Genomic DNA, 24,147 nt, shown 5'->3' with positions numbered 1-24,147 from the left:
TATATAATTACATTGCATAAAGTACACAGACCATGCATATTAAAATACACTAGACAGTCTAGATGTTCCAATTAGAAGACAAAGATAAGACAATCAAACTAGATTTAAAAACAAACAAAAAACCTATACGGTGTTTACAGGTGAGAAAATTTAAATGTAAAGACAAAAATAACAGAAAGTAAAAGGATGGTAAATGATGTATCTTGCAAACCCTAAATCAAAGTGAGGATAGCCATATTACTATGAGGTAACATGAACCCTCATAAAAGATGTACTCCTAGGAATAAAGAGGGACATTTCATAACTATAGAAGTATTAGCCCAATGTGAAGGTTTAACAATTCTAAATATGAATGGTTCAAAATATATAAATGATTGGCAAAAGGAGGAGAAAATCTGAATAGTACTGTAAGTGTTAAAGCAATTGAATCCGTAATCTTAAAACTACTTAAAGAAAACCCTCTGCCTAGATTCACTGGTAAATTCTGGGGGAAAAAAACCAACAACAATAACAGTATCTATCTTACATAAAGTCTTCTAGGGAACATAAAAATAGGGCAACACTTCCCTAGTTGTTTTACAAAGCAAAAAACAAAAAACAACTTCTTGGTTCCAAAACTAAACCAAGACATTAGAAGAATGGAAAAATATAAGCCAATACCATTCATGAACTTAACTACAAAAATCTTCCACAAAATATTATCAAACCAAATTCAGTTAATATTTAAAAGGGACAAAACACACAACGAACATGTGGTGTTTACTTCAGGAATGCAAACAAGGAATATAAAAGTCCATGAAAAGCCTACAGCAAGTATCACAAATAATGGCAAAATACTGAATACTTTCAACCTGAGTTCAGAAGCAAAATAAAGTTGTCCATTGTCACTATTTCTAGTCAGTGCAATTAGGCAAGAAAAAGAAAGATACTAAACTTAGAAAGGGAGAAATAAAACAGTCACCATTTGCAATTAATGATTACGTACATAGAAACTGTAAGATAATTTTGACAACAATTAGAATTGAAAAACTGAATCTAGCAAGATCACTAAATAAAGTTGACTATCCAGGGGCGCCTGGGTGGCGCAGTCGGTTAAGCGTCCGACTTCAGCCAGGTCACGATCTCGCGGTCCGTGAGTTCGAGCCCCGCGTCGGGCTCTGGGCTGATGGCTCAGAGCCTGGAGCCAGTTTCCGATTCTGTGTCTCCCTCTCTCTCTGCCCCTCCCCCGTTCATGCTCTGTCTCTCTCTGTCCCAAAAATAAATAAACATTGAAAAAAAAAAATTAAAAAAAAAAAAAAAAAGTTGACTATCCAAACCAAAACCCAAAAACTCACAATTATTTTTCATATATTAGCAGCAAAAAATATGAGAAAGAAAAAATTTAACTTACATTAACACTATCATTAAAAAGTACCTTAGAATAAACATAACAAATATGTGCAAGACCTCTGCACAGAAAACTACAAAATACTGTTGAGAGACATTACAGTTCCAAGTAAATGAAAGTTTAGAGTATGCAATATTAAGATATCAATTCACCCCAAATTAATCTAAAACTTCAGTGCAATTACCACTAAAATCCTAGAATGTTTTAAGGAAATGGACAAGTTGGTTCTAAAATTTATATGAAAATACAGGACATAAAATAGCCAACACAGTCTTGAAGAAAAGTTGGAGGACTTACACCAACAGATATTAACACATATCAAGCTGCAGTCATTAAAACAGTGAGAAACAGGGGCAAGAACAGACAGACTAAAGAGACTAGGCAATGTAAAAACAGATCCGTAACTATCAGTTATCTGGTTTACAACAGAAGTGTCACTACTCTAGACAAGAGAAGAAAATCTCTTTAATAAATGCTGCTAAAATGTACTGCATATCCATAAAAATGAATCATGACCTGACGCCTAATTAAACATACAAAGGAATAAAACCTTTTGGGGAAAACATAGCATAGTATCTTCTAAGAGTACAAGAACATTAACTATAAAGTCAGATTCTATTATTTAGGAAGAGACAAAAGGCAAAACAGACGGACTTGGAGAAGATACTGTCAATACATACTCCTGCTGAAAGGAATCATATCCAGAACATCAAGAACTCCTATATAATGAGACAGACAGACAATTCAATATACAAATGAGCAAAAGACAAGGATGTCCAAATAGCCAACAAACAAATGAAAGGTGCTTAACATCATTCCTCATTAGGGAAATGCAAACTAAAACCACAAGGAAATTTGGGGCGCCTGGGTGGCTCAGTTAGTTAAGCGTCTGACTCTTGATTTCAGCTCAGGTCATGATCTCATGGTTCAGGAGTTTGAGCTCTGTATCAGGCTTTGCACTGACAGCCTTTCTCTCTAAAAAACTAAATAAACTAAAAAAACAAACAAACAAACAAACAAACAAAAAACCCCAAAAAACAAAACCCACAAGGAAACTCAAAATGAACTCTACAGCAGAAAGTCTAGAAGTAAAAACCAAAAGCAAGTGCTGATGAAAATGTTGAGAGACTGGAACTTTCCAACATCATTGGTAGGAATATAAATTAGTACAATCACTATGGAAAAATGGCAGTATTTAGGAAAGCTAACTAGACATAAACCTATGATCCAGCAGTTCCTACACATACCTAAGAGAAAGTAGTGCATATGTCCACCTATAAGAATGTTCAGGCGCTCAATAGGTTACATGCCCAACTCTTGATTTCACCTCAGGTCCCGATCTCACGGTTCCTGGGATCAAGCCCTGCATGGGGCTCTGGGCTGACAGCATGGAGCCTGCGGAACCTGTTTGGGATTCTCTCTCTCCCTCTCTCTGCCTCTCCCCCGTGCAAGCATGTGCTTTCTCTCTCTCTCAAAAACAAAACAAACAAAAAAGAAAAAAAAAAATATTCAGGGCAGCTTTACCCAAAGTAGCCAAATACTGGTAACAACCCAGAAAATCACCAATAGAATGGAAAAAATGAACTACAGTCTATTCATAACATGAAATATTACACAGCCTTTAAAATAAAAACCAACCTGGATAAATCTCACAAGTAACACTGAGGAAAGAAAAGAGTAACTATGTAATTTTCCAATATATGATGCTCAAGAACAGGGAAAACTGGTTTACAATGAGAAAAAGCAGAAAAATGTTTAGTATTGGTTGCAGACAAAGGGAACTTGACTGGGATGCTGAAAATAATTCTCTTATTTAGGATAATGGGGTACTAGTTTGTATATATTTATAAAAATTATCAGGTTTTACACTAAAAATCTGTACACTTCATGATATGCATGTTAAAACTTCATACATAATTAAAAAAAGAAAAACACACAGCTCTCGTAAAATTACCTTGCTATTAAATAGTCCACTTTCAATTTTAGCACCTTCTGCAGAATACTGGAGTCTTGGATGAGATATCGAAGAGCTCGCAGCCCTGCTGCCCGCACTTCTTTTGCTTCATTCAATAAAGCTAACCGCAAACTGCAGGAAAACAAAAAAGTTTTGCTGCATGAGTTTCAAATACACATAAAACTATGGTACCAAATTCTTCCTTAATTTGAAATAAGCAAAACTACTAGTCATTTTACATATATAAAAATCATTCACTGTAATATGGAACTTCAGTAATCTGTGCTGCTTGGTATATTCTTAAAAATCAGGGGGCGCCTGGGTGGCGCAGTCGGTTAGGCGTCCGACTTCAGCCAGGTCACGATCTCGCAGTCCGTGAGTTCGAGCCCCGCGTCGGGCTCTGGGCTGATGGCTCAGAGCCTGGAGCCTGTTTCCGATTCTGTGTCTCCCTCTCTCTCTGCCCCTCCCCCGTTCATGCTCTGTCTCTCTCTGTCCCAAAAATAAATAAACGTTGAAAAAAAAAATTAAAAAAAAAAAATCAAGAAAATGTTATTTTGTCCTACTTTCTGTAGTTTTATATAAGCAATGGGAAATTAAATATGCTTTTTTCAAGGTATATCACATACACCTCTACAATTATTCCTCTCTGCCTACCTGGTTCCACCCCTCTCAAGGAATCATTGGCTTAGGGGTACCTGGGTGGCAGAGTTGGTTACGCATCTGACTCTTGATCTTGGCTCAGGTCACGATCTCACAGTTTGTGAGCTCATGCAGCACACTGGCTCTGTGCTGATGGTGCTGAGCCTACCTGGGATTCTGTTTCTCCTCCTCTCTGCCCCTCCCCCGCTCATGCATGTGTGCACTCACTGTCTTTCTCTCTCGAAGCAAATAAATAAACTTAAAAAAAAAAGAATCACTGGTTTAAACCAATAAATACTTTATGGCAGTAGGCACAGACTATATATGTTTTAATTCCTAAGCACACCAAAAAGATGGCTCTTGAGATTATAACATTATGTCTCTGTTGGTGGGCTTGAGAAAATAAAGTCTACCATCAGCACACTCTATCTTAAGGGAGGTCTACAGATAACTGTACAGGTTCTTCTTGTTCTTAGGAATAATTAAGAGCTCTTGTTCTATGAATTTCAGATTTAATTTAGGAGCTTAAATAGTAGAAATCCATGTATTTTCCATCATTAGCTTTGATTAATTACATTTGATAATTAAAAAGTATCAGTAAGAACAACAGGATAACAATTAAAAAGTACTGGAGATCCGGGGCACCTGGGTGGCTCAGTCGGTTGAGCCCTCCGACTTTGGCTCAGGTCATGATCTCAGTTTGTGAGTTCGAGCCCCGCACTGGGCTCTGCGCTGACAGCTCAGAGCCTGGAGCCTGTTTCAGATTCTGTGTCTCCCTCTCCCTGCCCCTTTCCCGCTCATGCTCTGTCTCTTTCTGTCTCTCAAAAATGAATAAAAGTTAAAAAAAAATTTTTTTTAAGTACTGGAGATCATAAATTTTTCTAATGTTCAAACAACTGTTTCCACAAAATTAAATATAAGGTGTCACACTATCTTTTTGGTTTAGAATTAGTAAAATTGAAATTACTAAAATCCAGAGAGGTGAAGGAGAGAACTAAACTATACTTACCAAATTATGATATCCTCATAGTTAAAACCCAATTTTTCTTCACTATGGCCAATATCACAAAGAAGCTGTCAGAAAACAAAAGTATGTGAATGTGTTATGTATTTTTGTCTATTTATGTATACATTCCCTTTTAGACTGAAAAATATAGTATTTATCTCCAACAAATATCAGAAAATATATGATTTTATTACTGTTCAAGTATGCATATTTATTTCTACTGCATTACTGTGTTTTTATTTGACCTGCCAGTTTTAGGTTTCTTTAACCCTCCTTTTTGTTTTCATTTGAATCAACCAATAATGCCTTATTATTCTTTATCCCCCCTCAGTAAGTTTACAGTTTTAAAACTATCTTTTGATGGTTACCATTGAGATTACAATGTGCATTGTTAACTAGTAACAGTCTAACAGATATTATTACTTTACCATGTCCTCAACAATGCTAGACTCTTAAAACACTTGAACTTCATTTACTACCCTCACCTTTCACTTTACTGTTGTTTTTTCTACCGATGTTTCAAGCCCCATAACACATTACGGTTATTTTTACTTTCAGTTAATATTTAGTCAATATCAATTTATATTTGCCAACAATTTCGCCTTTTCTATTATTCTTCATCTCAGTGTTAGCTTAACAGGATATTCTTCCTTCTGTCTAAAGAATCCTCAGTTTGTTGTTGACTTGTTTTATTGGGTGTTTTTATTTACTTAATTTTTAGCCAAGGTTGCTGGTAACAGATTCTTTAAACTTTTGTTTACATGGAAATTTTTTTTTTTACTTTATTTTTTGGAGGATTATCTTCCTGGATTTACAGATTTATGGGTTAGCTGCTATTTTCTTAAAAGCTTCAAGATGGTTTCTATTATCCCTATTGAAAAGTCTGTTATCAGTCTTACTATTGGCTCTTTTGAAGATTTTTTTTCTCTTTGTTTTTCAGCAATCTTAGTGTTCAGGTGTGGTTTTCCCTGTATCTACCCTGCTTAGGAAAACAGAAATTCCCAAATCTCTGGTTTGATATATTTTAATTAGTTTTAGAAAATTTTGTACATGATCTCTTCAAAATTACTTATTGCCCAATTCCCTCTCTTCTCTTTCTGGTAATTCAAATGTCAGATCTTTTGGTGTGTACTGCAAATCTCTAAAACCTGTTTTCTATTTTCTCCATTCTCTTATCTCAGTACTTTGGCTAGATATTTTCTATTTATCTATCTTCTGATCTGGCTAATCTTCTACCACACCCGTCTATTGAGTTCTTGATTTTTAGACACTGTTTTACCATTCTTGAATCTTCATCTAACTTTACACATATCAATAATAAAAAAAAAAATCTTTATTTTCACCTATTCTCTCCATATTTCCTCTATTTCCTTGACATGTAAATAATAATTGAAATATTTGAAGTGGTTATTATATAAATGTATGTGAATGATGTAGACTGCCTGTAGATCCGTTTCTACTATGTTCTTCCTTTCATTGTAGTCATGCAGTCCTGTCTCTTGGTATACTCTGTAATCTTTGTATATAAAAACTTTGTATATAAAAACAGACTCCTGATAATATCTTTCTCCACAGAGGGTTTATCCTCTTCGTTAGGTCACTGGACAAAACTAAGTACAGAAAAGTTGCTGCTCTGTTAAGTTTCAATCTACCTCTGGTTTTCCCTTTTCCTCCCCACTCCCCAGGTTTTAACTGAAACCTATTTTCAAATGAAACCTAAGTTTCAACTGAAACTTATTTATTGTTGAGGGAATTAGTCCCAAGAGGATGACATACCTATTTCTGTCTTACAAAAAAACTACAAGCTCCATCCTTATTTTCAAATATTCTTTTGCTTTAGATTTTTAGGTTTCCCATCTCAGACAGTCCCAGGATCCAACAAATGTACTGAGACAAGAATCTCCTTCTAGTAGATTGCCCCTAGGTCTCCACCAAAAGTCTGTGCTGTTTTTTCTGCTGAGTAGTCCTGGGCCTAAGGTCTGAGTCCCTAGCTCTCTGCCCACACTCTAAAGTAGCCAGTATCTCCTGGCAAAAGTTGTTGGAGAAGTAAACTCACCTCCACAAGCTTCTCCCTTCTCCAAAGCTTTGGCTCCTATATTTCTTTTTGACTGAGCAGTTTCCTGCTATACCTTCAAACAGGCTTTCCTTGTTTTCATTAAGAACACTGATCTAATACTAACTACTTCCCTCCCACCTGGATGGTATATACCACTTTAGTCTGAGTTTTGAAAACTGACTTTTACCTAAAAGTTACATAGAAGTTTCTCAAGTTATTTGGAGGGCCTAACTGAAATGAATTCAAGAGATTGATCATTTAATTAACACTGAAGAAACAGAAGGGATTCCAAGTGCTATTATTCTTCCTCAGTATGAAGTTATGAACATCTTAACCATACAGAATAAACCAACCAAAGTGGTGGCCATCACATCGGTCTCTGTGAAAGGAATGGACCCAAGAAAGTATTTTAAAAGGCACAAAACTGTAGAAATAAAAAGCTAATCCTATCTTATTGGTAGGCTCCTTATAAAATTTCCTATCCAGTTTCTTCTTTAGAAGGAAAAAAAAAAAGGGCAAAAAAGAAATGTTCCAAATAGAAGAAGGAAGAGAATAGGAATAGAGTAGCTATAAAATAACGCAGTATTTTCACAGCAGGGAAGGACACTACACAAATGATCACTTTGTGTGGTAAGGAAATGCTGTGTAAATAAGCAAATAGGCAAAACAAGCTGAAAAGTTTTTGTTCACAGGTCTTTACCAAAATGTTTATATTATAAAATCCTCAAAATTCTGAAATATGATGAACAAAGAAGCTACAGACTTTCAAACGGCATGAAATTTTGTCATTTTTATTGCATTTTGTTGCGATGTTAAAAGTACTAAAAAATGGGAGGATGAGGACATCTTTATACATAGATATAGATTTAAAATACAATGTAAGATTTCCTAAGCTTTGAGACAAAAGAGAGGAAAATTTATATATCTCTAAAAAGCCAACTGTATACCTAAAAGTTAAATGACATATTAGTCAAAAATATTTGTAAAACTATGATAAGCAAAAGGTTAAGGGCTTGTATTGGTTTGCTAGGGCTGCTATAACAAATACCACAGACCAGGTGGCTCAAACACAGAAACTTATTTACTCATGATTCTGGAGGCTAGAACATCAGTGTATCTTGACAGATTCTTTGTTTTGAGGTCCTCTCTCCTTGGTTCTCTCTGTCTTCATATGGTTGTTCCTCTGTGTATATCTTTGTACTAATCTCCTTGTTTTATCAGGACACTGGTCATATTGCACTGGAGATCACCCATATTACCTAATTTTACCTCAACTGCCTCTTTAAGGGCCGTATCTCCAAATGCATAAACATTTTGAGGTACTGAGGGTGAAGGTTTCAACGAATGAATTTTCGGAATACATAATTCCGCCCTTAACATTCTAGTCTCACATAGCAAAGTAATATAAGCAGGCTCTTATAATGTGAAAGGCCTAAACAAGTTGGGGAAAGATCATTGAGAAGAGGCCAAGAAAAAGTAAAAAGAATTTAATAACATGATGTATTTCCTGTTTCCTAAATTCTGAACCAAATACACTGAAAAGTGCCGTTTGAAACAAAGTTTACCAAACTAGCAAGAAATTCCTTTTTAACATGATTATTCCAAATAAGATAATACATTGTCGGCATGATAAACTGAAATTATAAACCGAAAACATTTTGTAAAATAAATTGGAAAAATGCAGGGCACTTGGGTGGCTCAGTTGGTTGAGAATACAACTCAAATTCCACTCAGATCATGATCTCAAGGTTTGTGGGCTCATGTCAGGCTCTGCCCTAATGGCCTGTTTGGGATTCTCTTTCTCCCTCTCTCTCTGACCCTCCCCTGCTCCTGCATGCTCTCTCCTGCACGCTCACTCTCTCAAAAAATAAACAAATAAGTGAACATTTTTTAAAAATTGGAAAAATGTACTATGGTCAGGATCTGCTTTTGGTGATTTATATGAACAAACTAAAATGTAAAGTGGTTCAAGCATAAGAGGCTCATGACATTATTTACAATGGTAAAGAACTGGAAACAAAATGTTCATAAAGGAGGAAACTTACACAACCTATTAATATTATATAATATTTAAACAAAGGAAAAACATGCATAATGTACCCTGGTAAGATGGAAAAAATTCTAAAAGATGTATTTTTTTAAAGATACATATTTAAAAAGTCTATACCATTAATATTTTAACACCAAAAATGAAAATGCAATCATAGGTAATTTATTTTCCTCTCTATGCTTTTCTGTATTTTAGAAATGTTAATATATATTGAATATGTATTACATAACCTAGGGATGGTTAACTATATAAAGAATTCATGAATAGGATCAGAAATAACATTTATTGACTATTAATCTTGTTAACCCTAGAAAATAATATTTTTGTAAATGAAGACAAATGAGGCTTGAAGATAGTAGGTAATATGACCTCCCAAGGCCAAAAAACTATTAAGTGGTAAAGCCAGAAATCTGACCAAGCCAGTCGGGGTCCAGAGTCCACTGTGAAAAATGTTACTACAATTTTGTATTAAAATTAGTCACACAGGGACAAAGGAGGAGGGGAGACTGGATATAAAAAATAAAGAAATAACTGAATATTACCATCTTTATTTCATATCTCCAGCCTCAAAAATGGTATGACTCAAAAGTCTGGAGAACTATATTCTGGTCATAAACGCGTAAAACAAGTAAGTGAAATTAACTATTATTTTTTCCAAAACAGCTAACTAAAAACACACATAAAAACTGCCCATTTCAAAGGATTGAAACACACATAAAAACTACACTTAACACTATTAAACATAAGTTAGTATTTGAGATTTCCAGGTATTTGAGATTACTACCATTGTCACTGTATGGTACCATACATTATTTAAAAAAAAAAAAAAAAAACAACAACTGCTTATCATAGTATTATGCTCACTTAAACCTTGGACATATTCCAACTCAAACAATAGAAAAATGAAGCTTACAAGTTGTTTATATCAACATATATAAAATATTGTTTTTAAAATGGGAAAAATGTTACTTTCTTAAACTGATTTGTTTATCTCAATTCCTAAAAAGGCAGTAATTCCATTTTTTTTCTGCTACAGTAGCAATGGATGTTAACAAAATACTTTGAAATCCTAGAAATAAAGTAAACAAAGTCTTGTCAAGGGTTGGCAGAGTACTTAAGTAGCTTAAGTATGCACTTGGTTCTCATCTTTTGTACTATCTTTTTCACACTTGCCAGGTATCCTTGTAGAAAACTATAGATTCAGAGAAACACAATTCCCAAATTTCTCACCTTTTAGACACAAAATACATGACTGTCCATCAACTCTAACATCTGTTAGAGTTAGCAGTTTTGATGAAAAATTAAAAAAAAAAAACCTCTCAAAGTTATTATTATGGTCTCCAAAAACCACAACTTGAAAAGTATTTTGAAAGGACTATCATTTTCTGCTATCTAGTATCACTGCAAGATAAAAATTTCAACTGCAAGAAACACTTCTTTTTCTTTTCCTTTTTTTTAACTGCAAGACATACTTCTGAGAAAAATGTCCATTCAGTTGGAAACTGGAATATCACAAGTAAAAACTAAAAAGAACAATTTATAACAAAACAGCATATTTGTCATTTTCAGTGCCTAATTCCCAAAGATAGTAATAAATGTTAGGGTGATGCTTTCAATGTGGTTAATTAATGTTTTTGTTTCCAGAATTATAGAAGAGGATCTTCTTAATTAGTCTTAAATGAAAATATCCTTTTTGAATTAGAATTATCCCAAGTAAAGACTAAGCTTTCTATATGTAAATAATTCACAAAAGAATAAGAAATCACAGAAGACACTGGTAAGATTTCTGAATTTTTAATTATCAAAAAAAAAAATACTTTCACTTCCCATCACCAAGAGTTCACCTATTAGAAGTTTCAAAATATTAGGAATAAACTATTCTAGTATAAAATTCTTATAGTGACTGACTCACTACTTTACTAATAATCTCCTAATTTAAATAACCAAACCCTAAAGTACAAATTAAACCCCTTAAGTCTTACTCTAGGAATAAGCCAAAAACAGCAAGAAGAACCCTAAACTGGTGCGTTTAAACAATGAGAATCTTATCCTGCTTCAACAACTGATTGAATTACTAATTAATCTTCTGTCATTAAGTAGTAGTTTGTCCACTACTATCTTAGCCATTTCTGGTAATTTCTTGTCTCCTGTATAAGTTATTAAAATGTAACACTGCCTTCTCTATCACGTAAGTGTGTTAAGAATAAAATCATGAATTATGCTTAGAAATCACTGAAGACCTTTCAAAATGTAAGAATCCGTATCCTAACAGATACTGATGCAAAATGCAAAATTATTAGACATCACACTTTTCACTGGGTTTCTGTTGCTCCCATCCCATGTGTTTTTATGACTATCGGTTACAATGCCTAGCTGAATGTGACCAAAATGAGAGAACATATAGTAGACGATAAGAGAGGGCTACCCCCTCCTTTTAGGAGAGCTGTAAAGATGATGTATCTTAGCCAAATGGAAGGTGTTTCAGAATGAAGCTAACTTAAAAAAAAAGAGCTGTGAAATGGGAGAGACAGAATGCAATTAACATTTTTTCAGCCCTTGAATTGTTTTGTTTGAAATTAGGACACAACATTTGGTTTTCCTCATCAGGAGAGCAAATAACTTTTTTTTAACTCTAGCTCTGTTGAATTCAGTTTGTTGAATTTGTTTCTTATAAGGCTTTCTTATAAAAACTGAGATACCCAAAAGGAGCAATCAACAATATTATATTCTGACAAAGGTAAAATAGAAGTCTAAACTATCTCTAGGTAATTAAAATATCTGAGATGCTTATTAAAAGTACAATTTTTAAAAAAGATAATGATCAATTAAAACAGGGCAGTTAAATGCTATGTTATTCCCATTTTACTCATATTGTTCTGAAGGTTAAATGAATAGTTCTCCCAAATAAGCAACAGATCGAGTAATCCAAACTTTAAAAAATATATATGTATATATTATCACAGATAAGATTTCCACAGCGTGGTCTTTTCTGAGTGCTTTTTTTTTTTTTTTTGAGAGAGAGAGTGCATGCATGAGCAAGGGAGAGGGGTTAGGGGGAGAGACAGAGAGAGAAAATCTTAAGCAGGCTCCATGCTCAGCATGGAGCCCAATGCAGGGCTCAATCCCATGACCCTGGGATCGAGACCCAAGTCAAAATTAGTCACTCAACTGACTGAGCCACCCAGACATCCACAGAACGCACTGTAAAAGCAGGTTTTAAAATAAGAAATACAGAGGCTTTGGCTAAGTAATCACACTTCAAAAATTCTATTCAGCACAAGGAAGTACACAAGTGTTACTATACATGATTTAAAATAGCAAAAAGGGAAAATATTTTTTAATGATGGAATGATGAAATTATGGTATATGTTTGTATGTATGTGTATGAATATACATATTTGTATACATATACATATATTTTGTGACTATATCTACACATATATATATCTACACACATACATGCAGTTATAAAAATGTAGATCTATATTTATAAAAAGGAAAGGATTCTATGATATATTGGAAAGTAGAAAAAAGCAAACTATAAATCAACATATGTCATGATCTTATTTAAAAAAAAAACCTTTGTGCATACATATATAATAAATGGTAAATAAACTGAGCACTATATTAAACACAACTTTTTGTTTCACTCATTTAATTCTCACAACTCAATGAAACACACACACACACACACACACACACACAATCATATCAGAGAAGGGTAAATACTTCCTAGTGGTTACCTGTAGAGAATGGTATTTTTGTCACAGTGGTGAGGAAGATGGGAAGGGTATCTGAGAGAAGACTTTCACTTTTTACCATATATTGTTCTGTGCTGTTTTAATTTTTTATATTTAGCTTATACTATTTTTGAAGTTTTTTTTAAAAACAGTACCAAATAAAGACTCCTTTGGAACTTTCAATATGAATAGGAGATGAAATATAGGAAAAGAGAACTTTTAGAATGTAAAGACCTGAAACAGTTTCATCTTTAAACAGGTCTTTAGATTATAAGCATGTTGTCAGTTTTAAAAATAGGATACTGAGATTATATTCATCAGCAGTCTGTTATACACACTACTTTATCTAGTGCAATGATGTCAGAAGGCAAGCACGGGTGTGTGACATTCACATGGTTACAGGATCACATCACTAGCACCCTCTCTTCATGCCTTAAAAGGAAGTTTATTTCTGCAGATGAGGTCTACTCTCTAAAAGATTTTAGCCCCACTGATCTACTAAATTAAGTTAATCATAACAGCAAGCTTCTACTTCATAACAAAACAACTAGTAGTACGACAAAAACTCATATTTAAAATGCAAAATCTTCTCAATGTAATATAAAACCTTTAATTAAACACTTGTTATATACCAGGCTTTGGAGTAAAAATGAAGAGTAGAAAAATAAATACTACATGTGATTTGCGCTTAAGAAACTCAGTTTAATAAGACAGTAACCCACAACAAATAATAACAAAAGAACAGATAAAATTTAGTAGACACACATAATCTCTTATGGGAACACAGAGAAGGGGGACCAACCAACTCCTAACTAGTCTAAGTGGCATCATAATTATTTTTCTTATTTACTTTTTCTATAAAGATATTCACAGAGATTTCTCAGAATTTCTAACCATACAAGGAAATGTACTTACAGATTTTACAGAAATACCAGCTATGTAAATGTTTACGAACTTAGCTCTCCAACAAAATGGAATTCAAAGGCATATTATATTATGATTAAATTTACAGTAAGCATTTATTTTGCACAGGGTGCTTGAAGAAATTTTATAATAAAATCTACAGCCATTTATTTACAGTGGTGGTTCTTAACCAGGGGCAATTCTGTTCCCAAGGAAATATTTGGCAGTGTCTGGAGACATTTTTGTTTGTCACAGCTGGTGGAGGTGTGCTACTGGCATCCAGGGGATAGAAGCAGGGATGCTGTTAAACATACTACAATGAAAAAGACAGCCTCCCAAAACAAATAATTATCTGGCCTGATATGTCGGAATTACTGAGGTCAAAAAAACCCTGTTACAGTAACAGCTTACCAATCTGCAATTTGTGAACTCTTATGCAGACTCATGTCCTTAGAGTCAGCCAAAAAAAAACAAAAACAAAAAACAACTATAAAAATGGCAAAAAATACAAAAGCAAACAAAAACAAAGGCACTACCTGTTACGAAGTACATATTGTGTGCCAGGCATTGAACTGAGACCTTGCCTCTTTATCTGAGAAAAGAAATCTGCCCGAGACTGCCTTGCTAGTTAGGGTCAGAGCTAGGCTGTAAGTCTATATCTATTTGATCTAAAGCTCATGTTTTTCCCATTGTTATCATAGGGCAGAAAACTGATTTTATCAAGTCCAGCGTTCGTGGACTTTACTAATGGGAGAGCCCCTCAGACCCCAACTCAAGGTTTAGTGCCTCATATTGTAGACAAATTCTAGTAAGTCTGGTTTTCTGGTTTTAAATCCATAAATAATTTATAATAGCAAATAGAAGGTTGCTATAAGCTAGCACAAGGGCCAGACGGAAATGTGAAAATTACAAAGAGAGGATATAGCAAAACAAAAAAACAAGAATACAAGAAGCCCCAAAGCCTAGGGCCTTTATTAAGGAGATAAATCATTCTGTTATCTACAGTGGTACAATGGGGGAAGAGACAGGGAAAGGAGAGAGAAATGAGGGAAAGAGACAGAGGGAAGGGGGTAGAGAAAGGTGAAAAGAGAGGTGACAAAGGGGAAGAAGGAAAGAAAGAGAACAGAGAAGGAGAGAGTGAAGGGAAGACAGGGGAAAAGAGACTGGGAGAACACATATCAAGGAAAGACCAAGTAAAGAAAACAACTTAGTGAAATACTGTGGGTAAAATTCAAAGATACAGAAACAATGAAATGGAAAAGGGAAGAAGGGAGAGGGCAAGTGACCTTAACCCAGAGAACCTGAGATTGAGACAGAAATAAATGGAAAATAGAGAAAGGAAAAAGGTGTCCAACAGATTCCTAAAATCAATGCTTTAACTACTATTCCAAAAAGCCTATATATGTACTGTCCATTATGGTTGGTATTTACTAGCCACAGGTTGCTATGAACACTGTAAATGTGGCTAGTCTGAATTAAGATATACTACATGAAAAATATACATATTTGATTTCAAATATTTTGTATAAAAATATTAATAAACATTTCATCATTAATGTTTTATACTAATTATAGCAAATGCAATAATCTGGATATACTGGATTAAAGAAAATGTATTGTTAAAAATAATTTCACATGCTTCTTTTTCCTTTTTTGGTGTGGTACTAGAAAATTTTAAATTATATTTGTGGTTCGCATTATACTTCTACTGGATGCTGCTGCTCTAGATTTTTAATATTGCCTTAAGATCCATACTAGTGCCAGAGTGAAAAAAAAAAAATCACTGCCATCCTTACATCCATTACCAACTTTCAGAATCCCAGCTGGCAAAAGATGTGAACTACGTATCAAGATGTCAACCTGATTATGACAGGAACCATGAGTTCAAACAGGACATAAATCTATATGAAATTTGTTTTAAATGGTTAAATCTAGGCAAATGGTTAAGACTTTTTCAAGATGAGTGAAGAATGTGAGATAAAACTGGGAAATTTAATAGAAGGGAGTGAAACCAGGAGATACCATTACAATCTTGAAAGAACTTTGGGTCTAAAAGACTTGACATTAGCTGATGAGGACACTGAAGAATGCATTTGAATATTTTCATTACATTCATTAAAAAATGAAAACATACCTAGGGATATTTTTGAAAACTCTTTCTCAAGCACTTATTCAATGTTTTTGGAAGTTGCTTTAAAAATATTACTTTCTGGGGTGCCTGAGTGGCTCAGTCAGTGAAGCATCCGACTCTTGATTTTCAGCCCAGGTCATGATCACGGTTCGTGAGTTCACACCCTGCATCGGGCTCCGTGCAGACAGTGCGGAGCCTGCTTGGGATATTCTCTCTCTCTCTCTCAAAAATAAATAAACAGGGGCACCTGGGAAGCTCAGTTGGTTAAGCATCCAACTTTGGCTCAGGTCACGATCTCGTGGTTCATGAGTGCAAGCCCTGCATCGGGCTCCATGCTGACAGCTCGGAGCCTAGAGCCCACTTCGGATTCTGTGTCTCCCTCTCTCTCTGCTCCTCCCCTGCTTGCTTGCACTCTGTTTCTCACTCTCTCTCAAAAATAAATAAACATTTAAAAAAATTTTTTAAATACATAAATAAACAAATTAACTTTCTTGCCCCTCATATAATTTTCTCATGTTATATAAAAATACGTGCCAGGGGCGCCTGGGTGGCTCAGCTGGTTAAGCTGCTGACTTTGGCTCGTGTCATGGTCTCGCAGTCTGTGAGTCTGAGCCCCGCATCGGGTTCTGTGCTGACAGCTCAGAGCCTGGAGCCTGCTTTAGATTCTGTGTCTTCCTCTCTCTCTCTGCCCCTCCCCTACTCACGCTGTCTCTGTCTCTCAAAAATGAATGTTACAAAAAAATAATAGTAATAAAAAAAATACATGCCAGAATATTCCAAACTTCACAAAAGAAAATTTAACATGTATGTGCTTACTTCTCTAACTATGAAAAAAAATCTGCTCTATATAGAGCATTATTTCACATCACCATACTGAAAAAACAATTTTGGTACGCAGTGACTATATTTTATCCGTTTATACCTGTGAAATAAAGTCCAAGCCATATCCAATTATTAATTAAACATTTTGGAAAGATTAAAACAGTGGCACTCAAACTTTAATGTACACACAATTTATTTGAGAATCTTTATTAAAATGGAGATTCTGGTTCAGTAGGTCTAGGGTGGAGCTAAGCAGTACGTTTCAAACAAGCTTCAAGGTGATGCCAATGCTGCTGGTCTGTGGGTCACACTTTGAGTAGTACGGGCTAACATATATAATTATTCCCAAATTTAAAATGTAGCAGAACAATGTATATTTAGTAAACTAAAAAAAACAGTAATTTTTCCCAAAGGAACCATTCTGTTTCCTATTTATGGCATCACCTCAAATAACAGGCATTTTAGTGTTTCTAAGAGTTGGTTGTCCAGAATTACTTCAAAAACCTACCATCAATCAAAGTCAAGAATTCTTGGATTCTAACAAAGATCAAGTCAGTATTTATTGGGGATGAGGGCCCCTATGTTTATCCTAGGCTCTAATTGAGATCCAGAAAATGGACATAGAATATCAGGGAAAAGAGAGAGGAAGTTTTATTATTTCTCTAGAAATTATGGTTGTCCCTATGAAATGCCACACACACACACACACACACACACACACACACACTTATTAATTATAAACATTTATCATATATTATCACATAAAAATGAGTTATTATTAAAAAGGCAAAAGAAACACATGTGAAAAATCCTGAAGACTGGAAGATGGACTTCTTAGTGACTGTTTTCTTTATTCTTTTCTGAACCTACCAAATTTTCTACAAGCAGCACATAATACTTCCATTATTCAAATACACTGTAATTAATAACACATAACAAAATCCATGAGCAGCAGCAGAGGAAAGCACTAATATTGGGTGATTCCCCAAGAATTTGTTAATGGTAGTTAAAAAGCATCGGAAATAAGTATAAGGAACAGAATTTTAGATGATCATATTAATAAAGACTCAAGTTACTTACCTTAGTAAAGTTATTCAGATGGCCTAGTTTTCTCATATTTGATACTCCTTGCAATTTGGCCACATTTTGGAGAATCTCCCTTAAGTTGTCAGAAGGTTCTAGAAGAAAAGATAAGAGAATTTAACATAATTTTAAAAGAGTATTTTCCCAACCAAACACGTAAAACATGCAGTATTAAAATTCCACAACTTTGGCTCTTGGCTTAAAGTCTTACTCTCTATCTCAAATCCATCTACTTAGATGACTTCAAAGTCCATGTGGATGACTCATTAAATGACCTTCATGCCTCTACTCCAATCATATCTACGGTCCAACTCTGTGTATCTTCACCTGGAATTATTCATAACTACTAAATCTTAAATTTCAGCATCCCAACTATTACTTTTGGCTACAACATACAACAGACACCAAAAAAATACTGTCCTATTCAAATCAACCAAAAAACTGAACAAGATATATAAAACTACAGTTCTCAAAACATGGGACATCAGGAAGTAAAGAACAGTGATCCCTGAGAGATGAGAAACACACAAGTGTGCCCTACAATTGCCCCAGCTTACTGTCTTAAGAAAGTTTCCAGGCTGGAGTGCATGGGTGGCTCAGTGGGTTAAGCATCCGGTCTTGATTTCAGCTCTGGTCAAGATCTTGATGTTCATGAAGTTGAGCCCCATGGTGGGCTCTGCGCTGATGGTGTGGAGCCTGTTTGGGATTCCCTCTCTCCCTCTCTCTCTGCCCCTCCACTGCTCGTGCTCACTTGCTCGCTCTTTCTCTCTCTCAAAATAAACATTTAAAAAAAGTTTCCAGGCCTTGCTGCTGAGAGGAGAAATCCAGGCAAGTATTCTAAGCTTTAAAGACAGAGCTCAGAATCCAAGGAAACCAAAAAGAATTAGAAAACAGGGCCTGACACAGAGAGAAACTCTGAAGATCGGCAACGGAACCCCTGAGGTAGTAGGTATAGCAGTGACTGGTGCATGTGTGTGAAGAAATTACTACTCAAAAGAATTAAAGGGAAGGGACCTTGCATGCACACATGACAGGGAGCAGTGCCTGTTCCTAACAGCCAGACTGAGAATCTGTATGGTTCACGTGCAGTGGCTAGAAAAGTCTTGGCTATGTAGTAGGGAACAATCAGGTAATAGACTAAACACTTCTTTTATCCCACATAACAAATCTTCAAAGCTAGACTTGAAAGAATTAAACTATTTCCAAATAATTAAACTGTCTCAAACCAGAACTCAAGATTTATAAGAATTAGAAAAAATATGAAGCACCTAACAAGGAAAAATTTACAAGGTTTAACAGTCAAAATTGATCAGACACTCAAAGAAGCAGGAAAATATGACCTATCATAGGCAGAAAAATTAATCAACACAAAATAACCCAGAACTGACAGAGATGTTAGAATTAGCAGAAAAGAACATTAAAACAATTTTTATAACTATAGTCTATATGTGCAAAAACTTAAGGAGAAGCATGAAAGGTGTAAAAATCACTCAAATTGAATTTCTGAAGATGAAAAGTCTAAATGAAAATATGTTTGATGAGAATAAATACATAATAACTTATAGATGGCAAGACCTGCCAACTTGAAATTATCCAAAATGTAATACAGAGAAAAAAGAAATAAATGAAAGAACATCAGTGAACTGAAGGACTTCAAGTAACACAATTACAAAATATATAACTGGAGTCCTCAAGGAAAGAAATGGGGGATAGAAAAGTTATTTGAAGAAATAATGGGTGAAAACTTTCCAAATTTGATGAAAATAAGCCAATAAACTCAAGAAGTTCAACCAATCTCAAGCACAAAACAGGAAGAAAACTAGACCACAGCACATCATAATCATTGCTCAAAACCACTGGCAGAGAAAATCTTAAAAGGAACCAGATTAAAAAAGACAAGTTACATGGAGAGGAGCAAAAAAGACTTCTCATGGGAAACAAGGCAAATGAGAAGACAGTAGAGTAACATCTTCAAAATACTGGGGGGGAAATGCTTTAAATATGTAAAAAACATTTTTAGCTCACTTGCTTTACAAAAACAGGCAACGGCCAAATATGGCCCCATGGTTGGTAGTCCACCAACCAACTGGAATAGAGTCTCAATTTCCTCAGGTTGCTTGCTACAAGCTATTTTTCTATGAATATATTCATCATCCCATTTGTTTAAACAAAAGCACAATCTACAGAAGAAAAAAAAGAGCATCACATCGCTGATTTTTAAGAGCCATTATGACTGCCTTTGGGATTTTTATCTGTTAACACAACACCAAAGAACTATTTGTTTTGAATTACTGTTTTCCTCAGCAAATGAAACTGCATTGTCTTATTTTACATTTAGCTTGCATCTGCCTACTTTCCTCCATTCTGTTAGACTGGGTGTTAGCCATGACAACCACAAATTGGTTAGTGCCAAACCACTAAGCACACTACAAATCCCAGCTATTTCCAAGCACTTTAAAATTGCTACATACGGAGATCATTCATTTGATTTTAGAGCATCTCCTACAAATTTTGGATACTTTTTTTTTTAATTCCAATATAATTCAATCTAATTTTAACTAGTTTAGTATACGTCTTTATAATTAGTGATTCTTTGAGGTTATCTTAAAAGTGGAATGAAAACAGCTCCCCACTGGGTAGAATCAGATCTACTAAAAAGAATTGCAAGCGACTGTGACTAAGTCAATGGTTAGTATTTAGTAGTATCTTTTCATTATTATAAATGGTACCTGGAGAGTTTAGGAAAAAATTGTAAGCCAATTGTATTAAAATGATTTAACTACATTTGAGAACTTTATACAAATATAGTAACAACCCTCAAGGTAATTTAGAACCTACAGCAGTTTGCAAAATCAGAGTTAAGATCATTAAAGCCAGTGTGAAATTCACCTAATGGAAACATATCATCTAACCAGTTCACATCAATTTATAATTAGGTTTTCAGGCACCAAACAAAGCTTCACTGAAGTGACTATACAGTTACTGCTATGTAATGAGCTGACAGGACCCACAGTTAAGACCATCAATCTGGAAAGCTATGTTCTTCACAAAAGCTTGTGGATTTCTAATTATTACCTATTTTCTAGGTACAAACTGGAGACATTTTTCAAAAACCACAATCTTGCTACAAAAATAGAATCTCTTACTTGAGTTCATTCATTCAACAAATATTATTTAAACATCTATTACAGTCAAGTACTATTTTAGGTAGTGAAAATACACCCGTGAGGAAGAGTGATCCCTTTTTAATGAAAACTGACAATAGCAACAAAAAAAAATCTCCATGCACGCAATGTAAAAATTGACAGGTGGTGAGAAGTCAACACTGGATCAAATGTTTACCAAATGAATAATGATATAAATAATGATATAAAATGAACCTAACACACTAATAATATAGATATTACAGATCAAAATGAACTAGCCTTTCTCCTTCCTCACTGCTTTCTTTTACATAATTAATTCCCAGGAACCCCAACTGCAGACAACTTTCAAAGTTTCTTCATAACATACTTGCTGAAAAACAGAAGCTGTTTCCTCCCAGATACTATGCTACTTCTCAAACCAATTCAAAATAGTTTTGGGGCATTTCAGATAAAATACCATGTAATGTCATGTGCTAGAACGTTCTCATAGAAAGATCAGGTTAGGGGCACCTGGGTGGCCCAGGTGGTTGAACGTCTGTCCAACTCTTGATTTTCACTCAGGTTGTGATCCCAGGGATTTGGGATCAAGCCCCCTGTCAGGCTGAGCATGGAGCTTGCTTAAAATATTCTCTCTCTCTCTCTCTCTCTCTCTCTCTCTGCTTAACATATTCTCTCTCTGTCTCTTTCCCCCTCTGCCCCTCTCCCCAGCTCACTGCATCTCTCTCTCTAAAATTAGAAGGAGGAGGAGGAGGAAGAGGAGGACAGGGAAGGGGAACGGGAAGGAAAAATATCAAGTTAACGTTGCCCCCGGAAATTAAATGAGAAATCCCTGGTTTCTTCCTTACCTGCCAGATCAGGAATCTGCAAACATTTTCTGTAAAGATCCAGACAGTATTTTAAACTTTGCAGGCCATAAAGTCTCTGTTGCAACTACTCAACTCTGCTGTTGTACCAAGAAAGCAATTGTAGAAAATACATGAATGAATGAATGTGTTTATTTTAATAAAGCGAACTTGGCTCACATAATTTGGTGCTGTAATTTGGCAACTCCTGTGCTAGATAGTCAGAACTTAACACTAGAAAGAATAATGAGCAAGCTGAGATCAATGTGTTGCTTTATTGGGGATTGGGTAAGATGGAGAAGAAGCAAAAAGAAATTTAAGGCGTTTACCTCTTTTTATTTATTCCTACTCCCACTTAATGTTTCCAATTTAACTTCTCCAAAACTACCTACTGATAACAGTGCTATGTGAGAAGTATAAAGAACAAGTGAGGGGCGCCTGGGTGGCGCAGTCGGTTAAGCGTCCGACTTCAGCCAGGTCACGATCTCGCGGTCCGTGAGTTCGAGCCCCGCGTCAGGCTCTGGGCGGATGGCTCAGAGCCTGGAGCCTGTTTCCGATTCTGTGTCTCCCTCTCTCTCTGCCCCTCCCCCGATCATGCTCTGTCTCTCTCTGTCCCAAAAATAAATAAATGTTGAAAAAAAAAATTAAAAAAAAAAAAAAAAAAAAAAAAAAGAACAAGTGAGATAATTTACTAGTATATTCCCAGAAGCCTTGATGTTTAGGAAACCCACAGCAGTGTAAGGGGGAAAAAAATGTGGCTAGCTGACAATGATGACAAACCATTCAAAAGCAAGGAAGCAAAACATAAAAAAAAAAAAAAAAAATTAGTAGAATTACAGTGGCTCTTTTCATCTTATTGTGTAACTGGTAAGTCTTATGAGTGTTCCTGACAAATCTCTCTAGAGGTAATGAAATGACTGCATTCAACTCTAAGTATCCAGCAATTTAGTATTATATAAACCCATATACACAGAGATACATATATACAGAAAAACAATAAACAAATCTTTTACCTATATCTATATATCTACCGACAGGTATATACACAATCATTCCCTTCCAGTTCAATTCTCCATACAGGTACACATGTGTATGTACATGCACAAATGTATATGTATTTACGTGTGAATAAACATGCATTTATTTTTAAGTGTTTTCAATATTTACTTTGAAACATGCTGCAATAAACTTTATATACATATATCTTTACCTGTCAGTAAATACACAACATAAAACTGACTTTTAATTTAGGTTTGGGGCACCTGGGTGGCTCAGCTGGTTAAGTGTTGACTTGCTCAGATCACGATCTTGTGGTTGGTGGGTTTCAGCCCCACCTGGGGCTCTGCGCTGACAGCTGAGAGCCTAGAGCCTGCTTGGGATTCTGTGTCTCCCTCTCTCTCTCTGCCCCTCCACCACCCCCCCCCCCGCCCCCGCTCACACTCTCTCTCCCTCTCAAAAAAATAAACACTAAAAAAATTTAAATAGGGGTGCCTGTGTGGCTCAGTCAGTTAAGCGTCCAACTTTGGCTCAGGTCATGATCTCATGGTCCGTGGGTTCAAGCCCCACATCAGGCTCTGTGCTGACAGCTCAGAGCCTAAAGCCTGCTTCAGATTCTGTGTCTCCCTCTCTCTCTACCCCTCTTCAGCTCACACACACTCTCTCTCTCTCAAAAACAAATAAACTTAAAAATAAATAAATAAAATTAAATTAAAAAATTTTAAATAAATTTAGGTTCAAATGCACAGTAAATTAATGACCAAAAACTACTGGCATCCAGCTATTTGGGTAAAGAACAACTATGGAATAAAAAAGAACTAGATTCAACTCCAGTTTATTCACCTACAAACCATGTAGGCTAAATTACTTAATCTCATGGGCATCCATTTTTTCCTATGTATAGTGAAAATACTAATTACCTACCTTGAAAGCATTGTTACAAGAAGTGAGGTGCTTAGCAGTGTCTAGCCCATAACAAACACTTAAGAAACATAGCAACTATAACTGAAAGTTACTATTTTTTCAGTAAAAACAATTTTTATGGGTCATACGAAAATTAGGCAGTTAGCCCAAGCAAATGTTTAACTTGCACATTACCGTGTCTAAATTAACGAACTTTTGTTTTATGTTTTAGGGCATTAATTTTATGATCCAAGATTTGCTCATTTTTAAAGTGGAAACTTATTTTATTTGCCTTCTTGAAAATATCAAACGGGGCGCCTGGGTGGCTCAATCGGTTGAGCAACCGACTTCGGCTCAGGTCATGATCTCACGGTTTGTGAGTTCGAGCCCCACATCGGGCTCTGTGCTGACAGCTCAGAGCCCAGAGCCTGCTTTTGATTCAGTGTCTCCCTCTCTCTGTCCCTCCCCCACTCATGCTCTATCTCTCTC

General features: G+C 35.4%; 1 protein-coding gene across 8 annotated transcripts in view; it reads right to left on the bottom strand.

Moving 5' to 3' along the window:
• Positions 1–24,147, bottom strand: part of RICTOR (RPTOR independent companion of MTOR complex 2) — a 123,620-nt gene that overhangs the window by 64,762 nt on the left and 34,711 nt on the right. For 7 of the 8 annotated variants that reach the window (XM_047855034.1, XM_047855050.1, XM_047855043.1 and 4 more), the window contains 3 exons: positions 17,769–17,866; positions 4,990–5,054; positions 3,342–3,473 (listed from right to left, as the gene is read on the bottom strand). In XM_047855034.1, coding sequence (XP_047710990.1) covers positions 3,342–3,473; positions 4,990–5,054; positions 17,769–17,866 — 295 coding nt within the window. Of the gene's footprint in view, positions 1–3,341; positions 3,474–4,989; positions 5,055–17,768; positions 17,867–21,762; positions 21,852–24,147 lie in introns of those variants that run through there. The other variant, XM_047855067.1, reaches the window with a different exon arrangement.

The sequence above is a fragment of the Prionailurus viverrinus genome, chromosome A1 (genome assembly GCF_022837055.1).
Source record: "Prionailurus viverrinus isolate Anna chromosome A1, UM_Priviv_1.0, whole genome shotgun sequence".
NCBI lineage: Eukaryota > Metazoa > Chordata > Mammalia > Carnivora > Felidae > Prionailurus > Prionailurus viverrinus.
Note: the sequence above shows the minus strand (reverse complement) of the source record. Positions and strands in the feature narration are given on the sequence as shown.